This window comes from Melanerpes formicivorus, unplaced genomic scaffold (genome assembly GCF_026170545.1).
Source record: "Melanerpes formicivorus ecotype bairdi unplaced genomic scaffold, bMelFor1.0.p_v2 SCAF_83, whole genome shotgun sequence".
NCBI classification, from domain to species: Eukaryota; Metazoa; Chordata; class Aves; order Piciformes; family Picidae; genus Melanerpes; species Melanerpes formicivorus.
The window spans coordinates 1,686,324-1,709,884 of NW_027142435.1; the positions used below are offsets into that span (position 1 = coordinate 1,686,324).

Here is a 23,561-nt window from a genome sequence, read left to right on the forward strand (position 1 = left end):
CCTTTTGCCATGGAGAGCATAGCTCTGGGTCTGGGACCAAAGTCTTGAACAGAGAAGTGGCAAGTCCAGAGGCTGGTGGCGCGTGGCGGCTGGGGAGGGGGCTCCACGCGTCCTCCCTCGGCTCTGTCCTCAGCGCCCTGCCCGCGGTGCCGCCGGTGCCGGGCGCGCGCCTGGGTCGTGACTGAAAGAAACCTGAATTGGAGTTTACCGAGGTAGTTGGCTAGAAACTGAGATTCCCCACCTGGCATTTCGTGGAAGGTCCAAAGCAAACCCTCCCCCCGCCCCTCCCCTCCCCCACCCCCTTCCCTGCAGCTCTCCCCTCCCTCTCTCCCTGCCCTGCTCTCCTCACATCTGCCAGGGGTCCGGCTGTCCTGCAGGGCACTGCCACCGCCTCCAGAAACAAAGCCTCAACGCAAAGGGAATGCGCAGCCCTTTGTAAGTCTTCAAAAACACCAAGTTATTGCACTTCAAAAATACAACAGGTTCGTGGTTCCAGCCCTCCCCTCCCTCCCCCCACCCCTCCCTCCACCCCCCCATGGCTTCTGCTCAACTAAAAAACAATGCACTACGCACAACTCCTACGACACCTTCAGGGTAGCTTCGAAGCTTCGGGACGTGGCTCTTTACATGAGGTGCAGAGCTGCAGCAGCTCCTATCTAGACCAGTGCGATGCCAGCCGTGCAGCCCCCGCCCCGTGCCCCCCATCCCCACCCCCTCAGCACCCCCTCGCCGTCTCTCTGCCTCTCTCTATCCTCCCTGGGTTATACAAGCCTCCCTCATCCCCCCCACCCCCACCCCATTTTTCCTGCCTTGCTTTCCCACCCCCAGCCCCGTTCCCCTCCCCCCCCCTCCCCTCTTCCCCGCCCCCGGACTCACACGGTCCAGCAACAAACTTGCTCTTAATTAAGGAATGGTTATTTAACAAGACAATTAAAAATGCAACACAGCTTTGGAGACGCCGGGAGGAGGGTGGGAGGGTGGCTGGCTGGGTGGTGTCCCCCTGGACCAGCTCCGCCGAGCCCCAGCGGCCTGGCTGAGGGGCAGAGCTCTGCATGCCGGCTGCCTGCCTCCAGACACTTCCTCCTTCCTTCCTTCCTTCAGGCTCCAGTTCAGGCTCAGGCTCTGAGTTGGGGTCGTTTTCCAACCGAGAAGCAGCTCAGTGGTTGGTTGGTTGGTTTGCTTTCCTTTCTGGTTGGGGCTGGGGTTGGTTTCTGGGGGGTTTATTGTTGGTTGCTTGTTGTGTGTGGTTGGTTGGTTGCTGATTTCTTTTCCCTCTCGTTTTAACCATTAGTTTGGAACAGGAAAGTCAAAGGAGATGAGGGAGGGAAGGGAGGTGAGGTGGGAGAGGACTGTTTCTCCCCTCCTCCAGTTTGATAAGCACCAGAGTATTCAAGTCTGTCCATTCTGAGATCCAGAGCTGCTTCCGCAGTCAGCAGGCAGAAACTAAACCCTTCTCGTAAGAGCAGCGTCGTTTTGGTTGGGGTCCCTCATCGTCATCATCCTCCTCCTCGTCTTCCTCCTCCTCCTCCTCCGACGAGGAGCTGTCCAGTGTCAGATCCACCACGTCGGCGGCGGCCTTGCCGTTCTCGCCGGTGCCGTTGGCGGGGGGCGGCAGCCCGTTCACCTCCGAGGAGCCTGCCGGGGGCGCGGGGAGAGAGCAGCAATGAACAACTCTTCCCCCCCTGCTCCGCTCTGCCCTGACCACACCTGCAGCACTGCGTCCAGGTCTGGAGCCCCCAGCACAGGAAGGCTCTGGAGGTGCTGGAGGGTGTCCAGAGCAGGGCCACGAGGAGGAGCAGAGGGCTGGAGCTGCTCTGCTATGGGGACAGACTGAGGGAGTTGGGGTTGTGCAGGCTGGAGAGGAGAAGGCTCCCAGGAGACCTAATTGTGGCCTTCCAGGATCTGCAGGGGGCTCCAAGAAAGCTGGGGAGGGACTTTTGAGGGTGTCAGGGAGGGATAGGATTGGGGGGGATGAAGCAAAACTAGAAGTGGGGAGACTCAGATTGGCTGTCAGGAAGAAGCTCTTCCCCATGAGGGTGGTGAGAGCCTGGCACAGGCTGCCCAGGGAGGTGGTGGAAGCCTCCTGCCTGGAGGTGTTTGCAGCCAGGCTGGAGGTGGCTGTGAGCAACCTGCTGTGGTGTGAGGTGTCCCTGCCCATGGCAGGGGGTTGGAATTGGCTGATCCTTGAGGTCCCTTCCAGTCCTAACAATTCTGTGGTTCTAAGACCTTTGATGCCCAGCTGAGGGATGCTCCAACACTCCTGGGCTCTACTGGCTGTGTGGGACCTGGGCTGCTGCTTCAGCTGAAAGGACTGAAGCTTAGGGGTGCTGGTGGTGAGCAGCTGGACATGAGGCAGCTCTGTGCTCTCCAGGCCAGGGCCAGCTGAGTCCCCAGAGGTGCTGGCACCCCAGAGATGCTCACCTAGAACTAATATGGGGCACTGAGGGCTGCAGCTCCGCTCCTTCTCAGCTCTGATGGGACACCAGGAGCCATCCACCAGGTACTCGATTTCATCGGCGTCTTCACATTCCGTCAGGATCTTTGACAGGAGCCTGCAGGGGAGAAAAGATGTCACACCCAGCTGAGCTTGGGGCTGTCAGCAGAATGCTCTTAGTGAGGGCCATCAACCTGGCTCTTCACCTTGAGCAGCCCTAACTGGAGTTAGAAATGTGGCATTAGCTGGCTACCAACAGCCAACCCTCGTAGCCACGGGCGGGTTCTGGCAGTGCCAACCATCCCTGTCCCCTCTGACAACCCAAACCATCACCTCATGTTTTAATTACATGCAATTAGAGAACAGTTCTGCCTCTTCACCCAGTTTCCCAGGTCTGTGATGCTGCTTCCAGACAGACACCTGACTGAGATCCATGCCAGGACTGCTGCAGGTATGCTGGCACCAAGGCAGCAGCGATGGACAAAGCGCTGCCAGCCCTGCCCTGGGCTGATCCCCAGCAGTGGCAGCAATTCTGCCCCTCTGCTGCACTCTGCTGAGACCCTCCCTGCAGTGCTAGGGCTGCTCTGGAGTCCTCAGTGCAGCACAGACAGGCACCTGTTGGAGTGGGGCCAGAGGAGGCCACAGCAGTGCTGGGAGGCTGCCCGGAGAGGTTGTGGAGTCTCCTCTGGAGGGAGATTTAGATGAGACATTAGGAAGAAATTCTTCCCCATGAGGGTGCTGAGGCACTGGAACAGGTGGCCCAGAGAAGCTGTGGAGGCTCCAAGCCTGGAAGTGTTCAAAGCAGGCTGGATGGGACCTTGAGCAACCTGGGCTGGCAGGAGGTGTCCCTGGAACTGCTGTTCTGCAAGGCCATTGACTTTGGGATTTGAGCATTTGCCTTCAGAACTAACAGCACAAAACCCTTTGTGGCACAGCAGTGGGAGCAGGTTCCTGCTCTCTCCCAGCTGCAGGAGGAGCTCCTGGCATCCAGGCCTTGGAGCAACCACCAAGGCTGCAATTCCAAACAAGCTGACAAGGCCCAGAGGATCCTTTGACTCCACCAACCAAGCTTCTCCTGGGGAGCCTACGCCCTGGTTTTGACTAACAACATCCAGTGGTGACTGCCAGGTTCCCTCCAGCTCACTCTTGGGGAGGTCTGAAGACCTTCCTCCAACAGAACTGGCACAGAAGCCCAGCCCTGAGCACTGCACAGCAGGGACAAAGAAACCTGAGCCTTCACCAGTGATGTTCTCCTCCTCCTCCAGAAGGTCACAGGCACTGCTGTCCTGCAGAGGTTCTACAGGCCAGCCCCTCACACTTTCCCCTTCAGCCTTGCTGAGACCTCCAAGGAACCTGATTTTCCTGTTGGTGCTGGCCAGAGGACAAAGCAAACAGGTTATCTAGGCTGGGGCTGCTGCAGGCTGGCTAGAAAGCCACAACCCCTGCCTCAAACCAGCACCTACCAACACTCAGCATCAGCCAGCCCCAGGTGGAGCCCTGTCTGCTCCCCTCGCTGCCTCGTGTGCCAGGGGAGCTGGATGCAGCTCAGCAGTTCCCCTAGACTCACCCTGCTTTTGAGGGAACCTCCATCAGAGCCATGAGGGTGGAGATTGTTTTCCAGGAGCCAGGAACCATGCAGCTTGCTCCACCAGGCCTCAGGGTTGCTTGGTTGGCAGGAGTGGCCCCAGCCCACCTAGCAGGCTCCCTGTGCTTGGAGGCAACAGAGCTGCTCCCAGGGGCTGACTGTTCACAGCAGCCAACTGCTCACACTTCTTCCCCTCACTCTTAGACAAGAATCAGGCATTTTATTGTGCTCTTCTCCAGGGATGGCTTCTGGAAGCCATACTTCTGGAGCTGAAAAGCTCTCTGGCTTGCCTCAGGTGGCCCTTGCTGCCAGCCTGCCTCATTCTGTGCTTTGCATTCAGGTGTGTGAGGAGGAGAGGGAGATCTCTGCCTTTGAGAAGAACCCTATGGGCACACAGCTGCACTTTCCAGTACCAAGCCTGACTCAGCCACATCAGCACCACCTCCAAAGTGTTCTTGTGCTGCTGAGCTGTAGCACCACAGCTCTGCTCTGGGCTTATGGTGAGCCCTCTGCACTTCCCTTGGGGGGAAAGACAGAGCAAAGCAACTGCAGTCCAGAGCTATGGGAAGCACCATCCCCACAGGGACTGAAATCCAGCTGGCAAGCTGACTGCTGAGTCTGAAGCAACTTTTTTCCAGTCCACAGCCAGAGAACTCTTGGCAGAGGCCTGGGCTACAACACACCTCTTGCCTCACCCTTTTCCAGATGCTCTCTGGAATTTACTTTGCTTTAATTCCCTCCAGCCAAGGCACTTGCAAAGTGGACAGTGGGAAGGGAACATCTCCTGTGCAGAGGCACAAGGGCTGCCTCCCTGGGAACTGCCACAAGGAGGATACTTGGTGCAGCTGGGGCAAAACTCCCTGGGCTGCCCTTCACAAACCCTTCACTCCAGAACTGCTGTACCCTAAGCTGGTTCCCTCCCAGTACACCCAATTTGGCTGACAAAGGCACTCCTGTCCCCTCCCATGCCAAGGGTGCTGGTGACCCCCAGCAGGGAGCCCCCAGGGCCCCCTGAGCACCCCAAAGTCCTGCTGCACTGGCTCAGCTGGCCAGCAGAGATCAGACACCCCTGGGAGTTGCCAGAGGAGGCCTAGGGAGCCTGGGTGGATCCACAAAACTTATCCAAAGCAGAGGTTGTGGAGTCTCCTCCTCTACAGGCTTTCAAGACCCATCTGGACCTGTTCCTGTGTGGCCTTCCCTAGGTGATGCTGCTCTGGCAGCAGGGTTGGACTCAGTGATCTTCTGAGGTCCCTTCCAACCCTTACCATGCTGTGATTCTGCCCCTCTGAACCTGCTGCTCTTCTCCCCTCTAGGCATGTGAAACAGAAGCAGTCACCCTGAGGCTTCCATCTCATCCCTGACACCAAGATACTCAGAGTGCCCACAGAAACTGCACTCCAAGAGTCACCAGAGGGTACAAAAGCCAAGATCTGTACCTCTGCATGGGTACCTCTGTCTTGGGAGGTAGATCATAGAATGATTAAGGTCTGAAAAAACCTCTAAGATCACCAAGTCCAACCTTCTACCCCACACCTCCATGACCACTAGACCATGTCCTGAAGTGCCACGGCAGGTGTTGGCAGAGAAGACCTCCCAGTCCCACTTGGAGCCTGCCAAGAACTGCCTGTGAGCTGAGGAGCACCTCACAGGGACAAGAAAGCAGCAAAAATCCTTACTGAGTGCCTAGCAAGTGGTTTATTCCCTCCAGCCTCATGTTGGGGTCAACCAAGGTGGCTTTTCATCAGCCTGATGAAGAGAGTGAGGCAGTGAATGCTTGACTCTCAAAGTGCTCTGGTGCCAAAATTAAGGAGAGCAGACAAGTAAGTGCTGCTCTAACACACCAAGACCTCTGCTGTGCCAGCAGAAGCAGCTCCCAGCTCTGTTCTTGAGGGGAACTTCAGTCAGCTGCACAGACCAGGAGCCAAGATGCTAGAGCCAGCACGGAAAAGAAAGGGGCTGAGGCCAGAGCAGGGCTTGTACTGACCCATCAATGATGAGCTGGTCATAGGGTGCAGGTTTGTCACACACAGGACACATCCATGTGGGCTTCTTCTCATTCATCTGTAGGTAGAAGACAGCATCGAAGCACTGCAGGTGCGCACAGGTCTCTGCTCGACAGGGGACCGACAGCCTCATCTTCACCAGCTGTGGGACCAAAGAGCAGGGGATCAGCAACCCAAGCCCTGCTGAGCTGCCACCAGCTAAGCCAAGGCAGAACCTTGCAAAGCTGCTCTGGCAGCAGAAGGCTGAAAGCCTCTGCAAGGACTTACTGGGCAGATGAGAGAGACTCGGACCCCCGTGGTGGCGATCTCGCTGTCGGGATCCAGGCGCAGCTTCTCTTTTACTGCAGGAAGAGCAGAGAGCACCACACTGAGCAGCTGCAGACCTCAGCCCTGGCCAACAGCTCAGGTCAAGCTTTGGCTGCCTAAGAGTCATTGTGCCCACAGATGACCACCTCAGCCAGCCAGGGACAGAGGGCACGGGAGGCAGAAAGGTGCTGTACGGGACCAGGCTTGCTGCAACCCGCAGAGCTCAGCAGAGATGCTGCTTGGCCACCAGAGCCCTGTGTGAGGGGGCAGGGCCTGGGCTGCAGGGCCTGGGCTACAGGACACAGGCTGCAGGGCAGCTGAGTGTTCACTGCAGAATTCCCTACAGATCCCCCTTCCCAAGGATCCAGTCTCCCAGCACATTCTGCCTCTCATCCAGGCAAGGAGCAGGGATGCACTCAGGTGCTGGGATGAGGGCAACCCGCTGCAGCTACTCTGGCAGTGCTCTCTCTGCCACCCTTCCACCTCTTATTTACAAACTACAGGCTGGGGGGACATGGGGGGAGTCACACTGCTGACCAGCTTCTTCCCAACTGGGAGCTCACTTTGGTCTCCCTTTGAAAGGTGTGGAGACATCTCCATGCCCAGAGTCCCCACAGGGAGGGAGGGAGCGGCCAGACAGAGCTCAAGCACATGGCCAGACTCCTGGAACAAAGTCACTTTGGGCTCATCTGGTCATTAGCATGAACACAATGGGTTTATTCCCTCCTGAGCTCAGCAGCAACAAGACAGGGTTAAATGCCACCCCCTGCCCCATGGCACTCAGAGATAGTCCCCCAGGCAGTGAGCAAACACAGGGTACAGCCAAACTGACAGGAAACCACATCTCATCGTGCCCCTGTCAAGCAAAGAAGCCTCCTCTTAGTCTCACTGGGCTGTAACTCTTCTGTAACATGCTGACCAGCTCCTTGATTCCAGCAGACCTCCACAGGAGCCACCAGCAGAGCCAGAGGTGGCAGGGCAAGCAGCTCAGAGAGCATGCAGCCATGCAGAAGCAGCCACAAGCAGCGACCCAGCAGGTGTGTGCAAAGAGTCAGACATGAAGAAAGGTGGTAAGAGAATCCTGCCCCTGCTGCTGCAGCCTGAAAGGATGGGGTCCCCTGCATAAGAGGGACACAGAGCTGTTGGAGAGAGTCCAGAGGGGGCCACAAAGATGATCCAAGAAGTTCTTCAGTATGAGGGTGGTGAGACTCTGGAACAGGCTGCCCAGGGAGGTAAGAGAGCTCTCTCCAGTAACAAATAATTGGAAATCCTCCAGACCCTCATGAGCTGCAGGTCAGATTCCACCATGGAAAGGTGAAGTCCCCTCACTTTCAGTAGCTTTGTGCATTTGCCTCACACCATGATTTACCTGAGCAGTCTAGGACAAGCTTCTCTTGGGGTCATCTCTTCACTGAAGCTCTGGGATCAAAGTGCTGGTGGTGGAGCCCCAGCTGCTGGCCCCTGGGACTCTCAGGGGGCTGGGGCAGCAGAGCATTTCCACCAGGATGTCTTGCTCCAGAAATATCCTTTGGCAATAGTGCAGGTGAAGGCTGAGGTGCTGTGGTAATGTTGGTCAGCTCCTAATGGCCCAGGTGAAGGCATGAAGCCCTGAAGTCAGGAGGACACTGGCCCTCAGTGGCACTCACCACAGTACCACCTGGGGACAAGTTCTCAGCTCTGAGGTGACTCAGAGCTGCTGCAGAGCCCAGAGAGCCAGGGGTCTGGGGCACTTTCACACGACTGACACAGGCTGCTCAGATAAAAAGTGCTTTTGTACAGCTGGAGGGAAGAGATGGCACAAAGCTTGGCAGCTGCTCCCGAGCCCCTGGCTGGCAGCCTGGCTGGGAGGGATGCTGCAGTCCCACAGGCACACGGCCCAGCTCCCCCAGCAACTCACCAAGTGCTTTGCAGAGCTCTGGATGTTTGATCCCAATGGTTTTCAACCTCTGCAGCAGCTCTGCTGAGGTCATCTGCCGCACCAAGTACAGCCCCACGGAGTAGCTCTGGGGAGAGAAGGGCAGGGAAGGGGTGAGAGGGGGCAGGGGCAGAGAAGGGGAGGGGTGAGAGGGGGCAGGGGCGGGGGGAGCAAGGCAGCTGCCAGGCAGTGCTGTGGGACCCCCGGGCCGGTACCTTGCCGTAGTTGCCCCAGGTGACGGTGATGCGGTTGGTCGCTGCAGACAGGTACATGAGGTGGGTGAGGTTGATGGGTCGACAGGGCCTTTTAGGTTCCACTCCAGGTTTGTTTGATGGGTAGTAGCCCTAAGGCAGAAAGATGGAATTCTCTCAGATGACTGCAGGAGTTTGGATGTGGGGACACCTGCTCATCAGCTTTGCTAAATTCTGCTTGCCCTCAGTCTCCAAGGAGGGGGACTTGAGGGAGCTCAACAGTCACAGCAAGCACAGAGCAAAACGCATCAAGAACAGTCTGCTAATGACACAGCTAACCACAGAATGGTTTGGGCTGGAAGGAACCTTAAAGATCATCTAGTTCCAACCCCTCTGCCATAGGCAGAGATACCTCCCACTAGCCCAGGTTGCTCAAGCCCCCATCCAACTCACACCCCCTCATGGCCATTAGAAATTTAACTTTAAACTAAGCAGTGCACTTTTCTACTCTGGCTTCTTGTCTGCATTCATCAGACAAGATTCAGATTCATCAGACAAGATTCAGATTCATCAGACAAGATTCAGATTCTCTGAGTTAGCCAAGTGGCCACCTCCCCCCGGGCCGAGCTGACTTACCGGCACCGAGCAGTAACTGTGGTTCACCTTCACGGCGATGTTGGGAGGGTACTGATCCTCCTGAGGAGAGCTAGTGTCTGTGTAACAGATTCTGTGGACAAACAACACATCTCTCAACATCCCCACGCTGCTTGCAGCCTGGAAGCTCTCTGCACACCACCAGCAGCCAGCCATCACCACACCAACCCATGCTCCCTCCTCTGGCCGCTCCACAGAGCTCTCCTTCGGCTCGAGGCAGGCTGAGGGCTGGCCAGCAGGAGCTGAGTCGCTGCTGGCTGCTGCTGCAGCACTAACTCGCAGAAGCAAAGATTGTTAGGGGTTGGAAGGGACCTCCAGAGATCACCCAAGTCCAAACCCCCCTGCCAGGACCACCTAGGGCAGGCTGCATGGGAACACATCCAGGTGGGTTTGAAAGTCCCTGCAGCAGGAGCCTCTGCAGCCTGCCTGCTGTTTGTGTTAGGATTGTGAACAAGATTTACTGGGAATTACCTTGGCAGCTATGAAAAACATTTCTTTGGGGTGGGTTTTTATTTTAGGCAGCTTATTCCCTCCCCTCCTTAACCTGCTGATGCATCAGCCCCAGGCTCAGACATACCTTAGCACAACCTGAACAGACTTCACGCCGGGTTGCAACTCCCTGGGACATTAAAGAAGCAGCAGGGGAGGGGGGGGGAAAAAAAACCCTCTTCAGATTAATGATGTAATAAAACTGATTCTGGAACAATGTAACACAACATACAACCCCAAAAAATCCAAACCTGAACTCAGAACAACCAAACCCACCCCCCTCCCCCCCCAGACCCAGGAGTTTTAGTCCTTCTTCCTTCTACAGAGACTTCTAAGTGATTGCAGATTGCCTTCAAACTCTCCAACCCCCTCCCTGCAAATAGCAGTGCTGCTGGGATGACATTTCTTAACCTACAGCCCTCCTCTGGCCTTTCCACACTGCAAGGTGTTGCTGACAAGTATCAATTTGCCTGGCATCCTTTGGCTGATTTACACAGAACTGGGTTTTAAGGTCACTTCCAGCTGCCAGCATCCCCTCAAGACTTCTCCTTTGTTCAATTATTCACCAAAGCTGCTCGTGCAACCCAAACAGCCAAACGTTCTGGCACCAGCAGAACAGCTCTTTAATATCTCTGCCTTCAGTTGTGCTGCTGCTCCTAACAGGATTTCAGCTCCTGTCAGGAAGGAAAATATCCCAGGACATGGAGGATGTTGTTAGGAGGCTTTATAGCCAGGCACAACCCAGACTCTGGTTTCTGCCCAGGGCATTAAACCAGATCCCCGAATTGATCTTCATTTGCCTCCCAGTGCTTCCCAGGCCACTTTGAGTAGAAATGTTCTGATTTTGGGGGTGGAAGGGAAGGGCTGCCAGCTCAGGTGGCAGACAGGAACTGGTGTGGTGGTTTTAAGCAGAATCACAGAATCATTTTGGTTGGAAAAGAGCTTTGAGATCCTCCAGCCCAATCATACTCTAAGTCTGCCAAGGCTGGGGCTAAACCCCTGGCCCTCAGCAGCTCTGAAACACCTCCAGAGATGGGGATTCAGCCACCTGCCAGGGCAGCCAGGGCCAGGCTTTGAGAACCCTTTCAGTGAAGAGGTTTCTTCTAATGTCCAACCCAAACCTCCCCTGGGGCAACCTGAGGCTGTTTCTTCTCTTCCCATCGCTCATTGCTAGGGAGAAGGGAGCAGCCCACACCTTACTCCAGCCTCCTGTCAAGGATGTGTAGAGAGCAATGAGCCCTCCCCTCAGCCTCCTTTTCTCCAGGCTGCACCACCTCAGTCCCCCTCAGCTGCTCCTCACCAGATCTGTTTCTCCAGAGCCTCCCCTGGACACACTCCAGTACCTCAACGTCCTTCTTGTGGAGAGGGCCTCAAAACTGAAGTGATTTGGCAGGGGGACACGTCTGGACACCACCCACAAGCAGCAAAAGGAGGTGGACCTGCACTGAGTGGTGGACTGGAGACTCTCACTGAAAGCCCTGCTATGGAATATTTGTGTTTCTGACAGTGGAAGTTCTCTCACAAATCTGAATATATGGAGGAAAGAGCATGAGGAAGCAGCCAGAGCACGTGGAGGCTTTTATCACCCCTGAAGCCCTCTGTGGTTTCTCATTTTCCTTTCTGTTAAGTCTTCAAACAGCTTTCCCTGCACTGTTGACCTACTGAGATCAAAACAGCAATCAAGCACTGGACACTCAGGAAACATCTTTCTCTGACTCTCCCACAACAGAATGATTTTACTGTAAGGAGAAATAATGACAGGTTTTAGGCTTAGATTTGGAGCAGCCTCTTCTGTCCTTTCCCTGCAGCAAGCACCAAGGGTCAGCAGAGGAGGAAGCCTTCCTGCCTGCACTGACAGCTCTTGGCCTTTCATTGTCTGAATCAAGAGCTGAACCATGGCAGAGGTCAGGGTAAATCCCAGCCAGTGCAGGATGGTTTCTGGGGTCCTGCTTAAGAAGGAAGCTGGCTTTCAGATGCAAACAGCCTCACACACACAGCTCTTGAGCTCTGGATGCAAAGGAATAGCTGCAAATATCCACAACCCAAGCTCAACAGAGGATTCAGGGCCTCAAGGTCACAGCCCTCTTCCTGCCCAAATGTACCATTCAGGAGCAAGGTTAGAGGAACAGAAGTGAGACTTGGGGAGTGGGATGGGTGAAATTGCACCTCCCATCTCCCCCCAGAGCCACCTGCCTCCTTCTGTCCTCACACAAACTGCTTCCTTGCAGAGAGAGAACACAGAGGAATTGCACAGCTGGGATTTCTGGAACAGTTTCCACACAACAAGAAGTACCTGGAATTTCTGATCAGCTCCACTTGTCTTGGTGTTAATGCAAAAATGCATGGACTCTCCTGGAGCTTCTCATTATTCTGTGGAACTGAAGAGGGGAAAAAAACCAAGAGAGACTGTCCATCAAACTGATCATATCTGGCTCGTTGTACACTGCAAAGGCAAGGTGATTTTTCATGTCCTGAGCTGTGTTTACTTCCAAGGCCTGTTTGCTCCCAAGAACTCCAACCCTCAGGTAAATCTGCTGTTGATTACAGCTCTGCTTATTTCTTGCTTGCTTCTTTTGCTTGTCAGCACAGTTAACAGCACAGGCTGGATTTAGGTTTGCTTTGCTTTTGCCTTCTCCCCCCTCCCCTCAAATAATCCTGAGCCAACAATCCTGTGTTCACAGAACAACAAACCATAAGAGGCATCACAGTGTGGAGATTAGAACTCAAAAGAAGCATAAGAAGTGACCTAGGCATGACATGAAAACATGACACCCCCAGAGTGAGCAGACTGTTCTGGAAAAGAAAGGAAACAACAACAAGGAGATCAGCTCAGACAATAAAAAAAGACCTGACAAAAACCCTCTGGAAGAGAGAAAGCACAACTCACACACATGACCTTGAGGCTGCTGCAGCCCACTTTCAGAAACATTTAACTGCAACCAGATAAGGTTGCTCAGAGCCCCAGTGCTTCCAGAGCATTGATTCCAGGGATGGGGCAGCTCCCACCTTTCTGGGCAGCCTGGGCCAGGGTCTCACCACCCTCAGTGAAAGTAGCCTGCAGCTACTTAGTTAACTCCCTGTGCAGGAGGGAAATGAGCAGCAGCAGCTCCCAGTTTCCTTTGTGTCTCCTTGCTGAAGACTACTCTCCAGGCAGGAATCACAGAACCATTTTGGTTGGAGAAGGCCTTTTGGCTCATCCACTCCAACCATTCTCCAACTCTGCCAAGGCTGGGGCTGAGCCATGGCCCTCAGCACCACAGCTCTGCAGCTCTGAAACACCTCCAGGGCTGCTGATGCAACAATCTCCCTTGGGAAGCCTCTGCCAGGCTTTGAGAACCTTTTCAGTGAAGAGCTTTCATCTGATAACCAACCCAAAGCTCTCCTCAGCTGTCCCACAGAGCACTCCAACAGGACCTGGGCCCAACCTGCTCTTCCCTTCTTTGCTGAGCAGCCAGCCAGAAATGCACAGGTTGTTAAAGCTAAGTGTTGAAGACAGTGGAGTTTCACCCTCTTTGCAGGGCAGAGGCCTCCACACCCAGCTCAGCTCCTGGGCTTGCAGAATGGCTGCTGCCATCAATTTATTTTAACAGTTGACAAGAGCAGGGAATCAATTTTGAAGCCTGAGCTTGATCAGCACTCCTCAGAGTGAGTCAAGCCAGAGAACTTCCCAAGCCCAAGAGGACTTGGCAAATCTCATTCAAGTCTCCAGCCCAACATAACTGCAATGGATTCCTGTTTGGAGATGCCAGCTTCACCTCTGCAGCTCCTGAGCTGGCAGGAGAGACCTCACCAGACTTCCTGATCTGGGGATTTTGGGGTTTCTCTGCAGCAAGGGCTGTTGGGCTTAGGTTTGTTTGGTTCTCTTTTGACATCCCTCACTGTTGCATTGATTGGCCAAACTTGCTGGAGGGATTCATAGAATGGGTTGGATTGGAAGGGACCTTGGAGATCATCTAGCTCCAACCTCTCTGTCATGGGCAGAGACACCTTCCAGCAGCCCAGGCTGCTCAAGGCCTCATCCCACCTGGCTTTGAACATCTCCAGGGAGGGAGCACCCATGACCTTCCTGGGCAACTTGTTCCTGTATTAAATAGCACAGGAAAGAGAGGCCCTGTTGTCATCACCATGGCTGGAGATCCTGAAGGCACACCAGCTTCTGCAGGGCTGAGGAGCTTGTTTGGATCCCAACTCACACCCCCAGAACACCCCAGCTTGGGCCACAATGCAATATCCAGGTGGTTTTATTAATCCTTGGCTCCTGGAACTCCTCTGACTGGACTGAAGGGTGTTTGTGTTCATGTGGGTCTGGGAGATGGGGGGGCAAGGTGGCTGCTATGCTATCTTAAGCCCTTAAGGAAGGGCTTAGCTTAGCTCACACCATGGCCTGTGCCAGTGAGTACTGTGTGCTTTTACTGGGATTCCTTGTGGCCCAGTGCAGTCAGGGGGAGGCAGCAGAAGGGTGGCCCTCTGCAGAGAGTCAAGCCTGACTTCAGGGGGGGCTGGAGCAGCAGTTTTATTACCTTCAGACAAGAGCAGCAACACCAACCCAGCAAGGCAGGTATTATCTGAGGGAAAAGCCAAACAAATGCTGTTTACACAGACACTGGCAGGACCTCCCAGCCTGCATGGCCTTCTGCTCCCACAGCTGCACTGCAAGATCTCCTCTGGCTTGCCTCCAGCAGCAGAGCAGAGGCCTTGGTACCAGCAGTCACAGCCAACGCTTGGGACAGAAAAAAACCTCATTCAGAATCCCTTGGAGCAGACTACTGCCATCAAAAACTCTCCTTGCACTGCTTCACCCCAAAAGGTGCCAGAGGATAAATAGGCTGAGCAGCAAGGTGCTCAGACACAAATAATGCTGACACAAATACTCCACTTGTTAGCTACTTAAAACACAAGGCAGGGAGGACATTAGTATTCCTTCCCTCTGAAAAGCTATCTGATCAATCTTCATTTTAAGCCTTATCTACCCCAGAGAATTGCAGCAATTTCACTAAATTAGAAGAATTCTTTCATGCTGACATCCTTAGACCAAAGCAGAGAGCTGCAGCAGAAGCTGTTCTCATGCAGATAACTCAGATGCTCAACTCAATCCTTGAATTGACTGCGTGTGTGCAGTTAGCAAATATGAGCTATTAGCTTGTTCACAACGGACCCAATTTATCTACTTTTAGCTGAAGCCACCTTTGTCTGCAAGCCTAACAGTAATTTGATAGTTCTTCAGGGACCCTGCTTGCCTACAGACCAAATTAGACAGCGCCCACCTCACCTTTGATCTCCAGGCAATCATCTCAAGGAGGCAGGAGAGCCTTTTCATTAAGCAAGACGCTTCCAATTGAAGTCCAGAAGACATAAATTAAGCTTCCCCCTACTCCCACCATGGCCATAAGCTTCAAATGCCTCTTTTGCAGCCTAGGGAAATGGGTACTATGGCAGCAGCTGGTGTCTAAATGGATCTCAGATCTTAAATCTCCTTCAGGTACTTCCACATTATGAGTTTCTGAGGCTGACAAGGAGCTTATGTTTGGTCCAGAGGCAGAATGGGAACAAAGCAGCGAGCGATGCAGCTTCCTGATGGCAAACCTGCTCCATCTCCCTCAGAGTGCTTTGTTTCAGCCTCCTTCCACGCTAAGCAGAGCCCTGAGCAGTCATCACTTCTCACACTGAACTCACTCCAGCATGTGGCTGTGGCAGGTAGCAGTGGGGAGCAGCTGATGTCACAGAACCACTTGGGTTGGAAGAGACCTTTCGGATCGTGGTGTCCAACCGTCGAGCCAGCGCCGCCCAGACCATGGCCCTCAGCACCACGTCCACAAGGCTCTGAAACCCCTCCAGAGGTGGGGACTCCACCAGCCCCCCAGGAAGCCTGAGGTGTTGAAGTAACCCCAGAGACACAAGCACTTCTTTCTTGCCATCAGCAGAAGTCTCTGTAGCTGCAGCTCACCGGGTTGGGCAAATTACCCAAGTGTCTCAAGACATCATTAGGTTCTGAGCAGCTGACTGGGACAATGGAGACTGAACATCTGTTCCCCCCCTGCTACTCCCCACCAGTCCCCCCACCCTCTTGCAGAAACCACTCTCATCAAAAGGGAAGATGAGTCAAATATGCTGTAGGGAACAAGCTGACCCGAGGGAGGTGTCAGCTAACAGAGGTGAGATACTAAATTTAATGAGGCCTGGGCTCGGAGCTGATGCAGGAGATTTAGTGTCAACTTTTAACAAAAGCTGTTAATCACAGTGGGCAGATCCAGGCTCTTCTCCCCCTCTCTGGATGTTCCCCACCCTCCTGAAGATCTGCTCTCCTTCCTGCCACCACCTTTGCAGTTCTGACTAACAAATGCCACCCCACATCTCGGGCTGAACCAACCCGTTCCCCAAACAGCAGGTCAAGTGTTCTACCTTCAGCCTGGCAGTCAGCCCTGGCCTGGCCAAACTGCCACAGCAGTGCCACATTTAATGCCTCCACAGGAAAATTAAGTGGATAGAAAAATCTGATAATTAATGCTTTCCCCCCTCTCCCTTTTGTACCTGCAGAATCATTTCTTCATTGATTATTTCCCTCCTCCAGCCCACACACAGGTTTTCAGCATTTCCACCCATCAGGCATTTTTCTCCCCCCAGCACAGACAGAGCAGCTCCCCAGGTTTCAGGTTCATTCAGCACTGAAACCACTTTGAAGCACCCTGGCTTTAGGAGGCACTGTGGCTCAACACACCACAGGGTGGTGTTTGCCTTCTGTACACACCACCTTCACTACCAGGGCACTGTATTCAACAGCTCTGACAGCACTCTCTTGTTTCTCAGAAGTTAAATAATGAAGAATCAGACTCCCAAGCCCCAGGGTGGGAGGAAACACTTCCTCCACTGCTCCCAGCTGCCCCTCAAAATCTGCAGCATCAGGCACAAATCACTCTGCCAAGCACCAAAACCAAGAGCCAGGCATGGTGCCTGAGGTGGGTACCATCCTCTTTCACCCAGCAGAGGCTTTAGGTCAGGTATTCAAGCTCTGAATCAATTATTGTTTTGGTTGGAAAAGACCTCAGAGATCTTCCAGTCCAACCAGCAACCCAACCCCACCATGGCCACCAAGCCATGGCCCCAGGTGCCATGGCCCCAGGTTTCCTGAGCACCTCCAGGGCTGGGGACTCCACCACCTCCCTGGGCAGCCTCTGCCACTCCCTGACCACTCTTGCAGCAAAGAAATTTTCCCTAATCTCCAACCTCACCCTCCCCTGGGGCAAGCCTAGGCCATTTCCTCCTGTTCTATCACCTGATAGCAGGGAGAAGAGACCAACCCCCACCAACTCCAACCTCCCTTCAGAGAGCTGTAGATAGCAATGAGGTCTCCCTTCAGTCTCCTTTTCTCCAGACTAAACACCCCCAGTTCCCTCATCTGCTCCTCCCCAGCCCTGTTCTCCAGACCCTTCACCATCTCCTTTGCCCTTTGTTGCCAGTGTGCTGCCTTAGCAAAGGTCTAACACCAACACTGAGAGATTTTCATCAATATGCTGCCAAATGACAGCAATGGGAGACAGATGATGATTCACTGGAGGACAGATTCTGATTCACAGCAAGACTGCAATGTGCAACACAGCACCAGTTAGAACAGAGGGTATGAAACTGCAGACAAAGAAGGTGGGCTTTCAAATTGCATCTCAAAGTGGCCACATTCCTGTTCTGAGGCAAGAGAAAAAAAACCCAGATACAAATACTCCCCTCAAATGTAGGGTGTAGAGAAGAAAGAGCAGGGAGTGGAGGACATCCACCTCTATTAAGCAGTCTGTCCTCAGTCCTATGACTTTACAAATCCCTTGGTGCCTTCCTGACACTCACACTGGCTTCATTTTTGTCTCCCAAAACAAGTCCCCTAAACACTGGTGGCTTCAGCAGACCCCAAACCTTCACAACTCACTTATCTCTGCTGGCTTTGACAGAACCCAAACCTTTAAACTCCACCTAACTGTGCTGGGTTCAAACCTTCACAACTCCCCTATCTCTGCTGACTTCAGCAGAACCCAAGCCTCCAGAACCCATCTAACTGTGCTGGGTTCAAACTTTCATAACTCCCCTATCTCTGCTGACTTCAGCAGAACCCAAGCCTCCAGAACCCATCTAACTATGCTGGGTTCAAACATTCACAACTGAACTATGTTGGCTTCCACAGAACCCAAACCTTTAAAACCCACCTAACTGTCCTGGATTGAGCAGAACTCAACCCTTCACAACTCTGTTGGATTTGACAGAACCCAAGCCTTTAAAACCCACCTAACTGTGCTGGGTTCAAACCTTCATGACCCAGCCCTGCTGGCCTCAGCAGAGCCCAAGCCTCTAGAGCCCACCTAACTGTGCTGGGTTCAAACCCTCATGACTCAGCCTTGCTGGCCTCAGCAGAGCCCGAGCCTCTAGAGCCCACCTAACTGTGCTGGGTTCAAACCCTCATGACTCAGCCCTGCTGGCCTCAGCAGAGCCCAAGCCTCTAGAACCCACCTAACTGTGCTGGGTTCAAACCTTCATGACCCAGCCCTGCTGGCCTCAGCAGAGCCCAAGCCTCTAGAGCCCACCTAACTGTGCTGGGTTCAAACCTTCATGACCCAGCCCTGCTGGCCTCAGCAGAGCCCAAGCCTCTAGAGCCCACCTAACTGTGCTGGGTTCAAACCTTCACGACCCAGCCCTGCTGGCCTCAGCAGAGCCCGAGCCTCTGAAGGCCAGCCGGGCGCGCCGCCGCCGTCGCGACTCACCTAACTCTGTGGGCTTCAGCAGCTCATCCAAGGTGGTGTAGAAGGGAAGCTTCACCAGCCGCACCTCAGGCTTCGCCACTTTGGGTGGCAACCTCCCCAGTCCGTTAAGGTACTTCCCATAGAGCGTGGGATAGTCAATGTTTGTGGTGGAGATAGAAGTCCGAGCAACGGCGCTGCCGCGGTCGTAGGAGGAGTGCAGGGAGAGGGCCTCGGGCGAGCGGTGCGGCTGCGGCTGGGGCTGGGCCGCCTCGGAGCCCTTCTTGGCGTAGCGAGTCTCATAGAGCTCCTTGATTTTCTTGAAGACTTCAGGGCTGCAGTCAAACTGCACCAACTGCAATGCTCTGGTGACTAGTTCATGTTTAAGTCCGCTTTTACTCCTGCCAACAAAACCCAGCAACATCTGAAGATCTGAGACTCGGAAACTCATCACCATGTTCTGGGGGATAAAAAACCGAAGATGTTTCTCACAGTCACAAACAAGAGAAGGCACAGTGGCAGTTTGCTCTATGCTCTAACAACTGGAAGCCAAAACACTGGAACACATCCCTCCTAAGGCAGGCAGCAAACCTTCCAGCTGGCGTTCACCCCGTTAGCACCTCCGAGGTTGGACTCGATGGTCCCAAAGGTCCTTTCCCAGCCTGGTTAATTCTGTTCTGTGTCTTAGCTACTTCTTTGAGCAAAGGGAACACAGGAGAGCGGTGACTGAGGTGTCACCAAGATCAGAGCAGTCACCAAACCAGCCCAAGATCATTTGAGACAAATGGTAACCCTCCTCCAGACAGGGCATCTGGGAGCAAGAGTGCCCACAAGGGCAGGGCCCACACGTGAAAGGCCACAGCAGCTTCTCTGCCAACCTTCCCAGGCACCTTTGGGTAAGAGAGTGACTCAAAACCCTTCAACTGAAATGGGGCAGGTGAAGGGAGGAGGAAAGGGTCCAGGGCAGGCCACAAAGATGATCAGAGGGCTGGAACACCTCACCTATGGGACAGGCTGAGGGAGCTGGGGTTCAGACCAGAGAAGAGAAGGCTCCAGGGAGACTTTAGAGCAGCCTTCCAGTACCTGAAGGGGTTTCAGGAGAGCTGGGGAGGGACTGCACAAGAGCTTGGAGTGCCAGGATGAGGGACAAAGGTTTGAGCTAGAAGAGGGGAGATTGAGACTGGGGATGAGAAAGAAATTCTTGCTAGTGAGGGTGGGGAGACACTGGCACAGGTTGCACAGGGAGGTTGTGGATGTCCCCTCCCCAAGGCCAGGCTGGATGAGGCCTTGAGGAGCCTGGGCTGGTGGGAGGTGTCCCTGCCCACGGCAGAGGGTTGGAACTGGATGATCTCTGAGGTCCTTTCCAACCCAAGCCATTCAGTCAACATGATCTGGAAGGCAGATGATAGCTCAGGGAACTGGCACCACCAGTGCTTCCATCCTGTACTTCACAGCACCTTTATATTCTCTCTACAGACAAAGGCCCCTCCAGAATCCTTTCTACACCTGCAAGACCTTCAAAAAACACAATGCATTTTAGACCACAGCCAAATATCAGCAGACAATTAAAGAGAATTGTTGTTCCCATGAGAACAATGCCTGCACACCCTGTTTGGGTGCTCTGCCAAGCACTCCCCCGTGACCACAGCCAGGAGCTGCCATTGGTATCATCGATTTCAGGGCTTTGATAAGCAGTGCAAAACCATCTCTGCCTTCAGAGATTGACCCCCTGGCTGCTGGGGAAGCTCAGGCAGCCTGTGGCTGTCAGCAGATGCAAAGGCCATGCTGCAACTTTCCCTCAGACTAAGAACTGGAAATTCTCCCTGCTAGAGCTCCCCTGGAGCCTGGCGAGGTTGATGCTGCAGCTCTCTCTCACGACAAAGCCTCCTCACGACTGCACCAGACAAGGTTATCACACAATGCCTCAGCTTGGAAGGGACCTCAGAGACCATCTACTGCAGCCTCCCCACCGTGGGCAGGGACACCTCTCAGCCAGACTCAGCTGCTCAAGGCCTCCTCCAGCCTGGCCTTGAACACTCCCCAGGAGGAGGCAACCACAGCCTGCCTTGGCAGCCTGTGCCAGGCTCTCACCTCCCTCCTACTGAGGAACTTCTTCCTCAGCTCCAGGCCAACCCTGCTCTCCCTCAGCTTCAAACCATTCCCCCTTGGCCTGGCTCTAGACACCCTCAGCAAAAGTCCCTCAGCAGCCTTCCTGCAGGATCCTTTCAGCTCTTGGGAAGCAGCTCTGAGGTCCCCCTGGGGCCTTCTCTTCTCCAGGCTGCACACCCCCAGCTCCCTCAGCCTGTGCTCAGAGCAGAGCTGCTCCATCAAATGCCTGCTTTAAGAAAACCTAAGCCTCCCTGACAAAACACTTGACAGGTACCCACAACATGTCTGCACCCAACACCCCTCCTGGTCTGTGGAAAATGGGAGCTCAAGAAGAAATGCCAGGAAAGCCAAAGCAAAGCAGGGACCCTGCAGGTCTCTTCTCCCCAGCTCTTGTTTGGGGATTAAATAATAACAATTAAAATCAATCAACCAATCAACCAATCCCTAAGTGTCAGAGTTCTGTGGATGCTAACAGTGGCCTTGGAGTTTCCTGGAGCAAAGCAGCTATGGATTCCTTTAGTTGCCATGAAGCCACTCCTGGCTCCAGCAACACTCAAGAACTCCTTCTGCAGCGTGTGGGAATGAGACGACAGAGAAAATGTCATCTGATTTTCTCCTTTCTCCTCAAAGCTGTCATTTCATCAGGAAGCCCCCAAAGATGTGACACAAACATCAGTGGCTGTAGTTAAAGCTGCTTCTTTGTGGCAGCTGTGTCCCAAAACACCTTTGATGAGAAGGGGAAAGGAAAAACAAAAGTCAGGCAAATCTGAAGAGGAGAAGGAAGGATGTTTCACTGCCAGGAACATCAGGCTTTGAGAGCCATGGGCTCATGCAGCTGGTTCACTAGGTGCCACCTGCATGACCTGGGAGAGAGATGGATGTCAGGAACAAGTTCTGTACCATGAAGGTGGTGGAACACTGGGACAGGTTGCCCAGGGAGGCTGTTGAGGCCCCATTCCTGGGGATATTCAAGGTGAGGCTCAGCAGGAGCCTGGGCAACCTGATCCAGCTGAGGATGTCCCTGCTGACTGCAAGGGGTAGGACTGGGTGACCTCTGGTGGTCCCTTCCAACCCAGGCCATTCTATGACCCTGGTCTCTGTTTTCCTCAGCTACAAAATGGAGAGTGCATTGTCCTCCCTGAGCACTCTGAGGATAAACAGTATTCCAGAGAGAAAGCCATCAAGGCAGCCAGGCATGGCACCAGTGCAGCAGCAGGGCACAGCAAACTGCTGGTCCTGCACTCCCAGCTCCTACACCACCCAGCACTTGGGGCTGTGGGGTGTGTAAAGTGGAGCTGGAGCTGACAGCCCCCTGCAGACTACATTCAGAAGGGTTTAAGATCCCAGAGGATGAGCAGATTTGAGCAAGAAGGGTAAGCTCCAGACAAAGAAAACCACCACTGAGGCTTGGACCTGTGTGAGCAGCAGAGTGATCACATTAAGTACTGAGATCATTAATGCTAAGATCTGTTCATCCCCCTGAGGAGCCCTTGTGTGAGTGGCACAGAGCCCATCAAACACCCACCCACACCTCCCTCTGAGGCCTGGGCTCAGCTCATGACTCCAAGAGGGATCCAACAGCAGGGACAGGACAATGCCTCCTAAACCACATCTCTTCCACATCTTGGCTTTGCAGCCATCCAGCCACATGGCCACTGCTGACCTGCTCCTGCAGGCCCGAAGCACTTTCCCTCTGGTGCCTTTGCTCTGTGCCAGCCTTGATGCCAGCTCCCCCATCGAACTGCTAGGAGAAGCCAGCTCAAGCGGCAGCAGCGAGGGCAAGAGTGGGACATGAAGAAGCTGCAGCTCCCAGAGAGGTGCCAGGGAAGCCCGGAGGGAAAGGGAGAAGCCTGCAGCGGTGCAGGGTCCCTTTGCCCCAGGTCTGCAGAAGCCCTTTGGAGGCACCAAGCAACTTCAGGCACTGTTGCTGGAAGGCATTTCACCTCGCCCCACAGGCTGCCCCAGGCCTCTTCAGCACCTAGAGCAGGGGGCTCAGCCACACGCAGGCGCTGCTCGCCCCATCGCCGCCCCCCAGCCGCGCCGAGAGCGGCAGGAGCGCCGCACCGGCTGCCCGGCGCCCCGCAGGGCCCGGCTGGACAGCTCCGCTCCGCGCCCCGCCGGCCGCGCCCCCGAAGCGGGCTGGCAGCCCGGGGCAGGCCGCGGAGGGCCGGCCGGGCACGACGGGGCCGGGGCTGAGAGGGGAAGGGGCGAGGGGCGCGAAGGGCAGGGAAGGAGCTGCGGCGGGCGGCGGGGAGAAGCCACCTGCGCTAATTAATCACCGGGAATTAACTGCGGGGGAGGCCGGAGCCGGGCCCGCCGGCAGGCCCAGGGGCGTGCGGCTCCCTGGAGCTGCGAGCGGCGCCGGTCCAGGCGCGGAGTCCGGCGGGGTCCGCGGCCGGGCCCGGAGGCCGGGGCGGGGCAGCCCCTGAGGTAAAATGGGGGGTTGGGGGGGAAAAGGGGGGCGGTCCCGGGGCGCCGCCCCCTCAGCTCTCACCGCCGGGGCCGGGGCCGTGCCGCTCGCGGTCCCCGCGCCGCGGGCCGCCCTGCCCGGCGCTGCGCGGCCCGGCGCAGGCCCCGCCGGTGGGGCGGGGGCTCGGCTCACTCACTTTCGCCTCCACCAGCTCCGCCGCCATCTTGGCCTCCAGCGTCCACCGCGCCGGGAGCCGCCGCCGAGTCACGTGACGCCCCGCTCCGGCGGGGGAGGGGCCGCCAGAGGCGCGCACCGCCCAATCCGCGCGCACGCTCTTCCCCCCTCGAGCCGCGGCCAGGCCGCGCAGGCGCAGTGAAACCAGCCCCGCCCGGCCCCGCCCCCCCCGCGGCACTTAAAGGGACAGAACCCCCAAATCCCAGCGTGGTCACTGTTGGAAGGGACCTCTGGAGATCACCCAGTCCAGGACCCTGCTCCAGCAGGGCACCCACAGCAGTTTGCCCAGGAGCACAATGCCCAGGGGGCATTGGAAGCTCTGCAGAGAAGGAGACTCCACAACCTCTCTGGGCAGCCTGCTGCAGGGCTCCACCACCCTCATACCAGAGAATTTTCTCCTCCTGTTCAGATGGAACTTCTGGCTTCCAGCTTGTGCCCATTGTCCCTTGTCCTGTTGCTGGGCACTGCTGAGAAGGGTCTGCCCCCATCCTCTTGTGCCCTCTCCCCCTCCCCAGGC

At 55.1% G+C, this 23,561-nt stretch overlaps 1 protein-coding gene across 1 annotated transcript; it reads right to left on the bottom strand.

The window, feature by feature from the left end:
• Nucleotides 1–861: 861 nt before the first annotated feature.
• Nucleotides 862–23,075, bottom strand: PIAS4 (protein inhibitor of activated STAT 4). The gene is made up of 11 exons (XM_068164998.1): nt 23,007–23,075; nt 18,316–18,751; nt 11,871–11,955; nt 9,666–9,707; nt 9,071–9,161; nt 8,459–8,587; nt 8,226–8,331; nt 6,290–6,363; nt 6,004–6,164; nt 2,422–2,552; nt 862–1,635 (listed from the first exon to the last, which is right to left on the bottom strand). Exons 1-11 carry the CDS (start codon nt 23,031–23,033, stop codon nt 1,430–1,432), a joined length of 1,488 nt encoding a protein of 495 aa, XP_068021099.1. The 5' UTR covers nt 23,034–23,075; the 3' UTR covers nt 862–1,429.
• Nucleotides 23,076–23,561: the final 486 nt, after the last annotated feature.

Excerpts from the sequence above, each read along its gene's own strand:
- PIAS4 (XM_068164998.1), bottom strand. The coding sequence starts at position 23,033 with ATGGCGGCGGAGCTGGTGGAGGCGAAA. Across the intron at positions 8,332-8,458 it reads CCTGGGGCAACTACGGCAAG|AGCTACTCCGTGGGGCTGTA; the intron begins GTACCGGCCCGG and ends TTCTCTCCCCAG. Across the intron at positions 6,165-6,289 it reads GAGTCTCTCTCATCTGCCCA|CTGGTGAAGATGAGGCTGTC; the intron begins GTAAGTCCTTGC and ends TTGGTCCCACAG.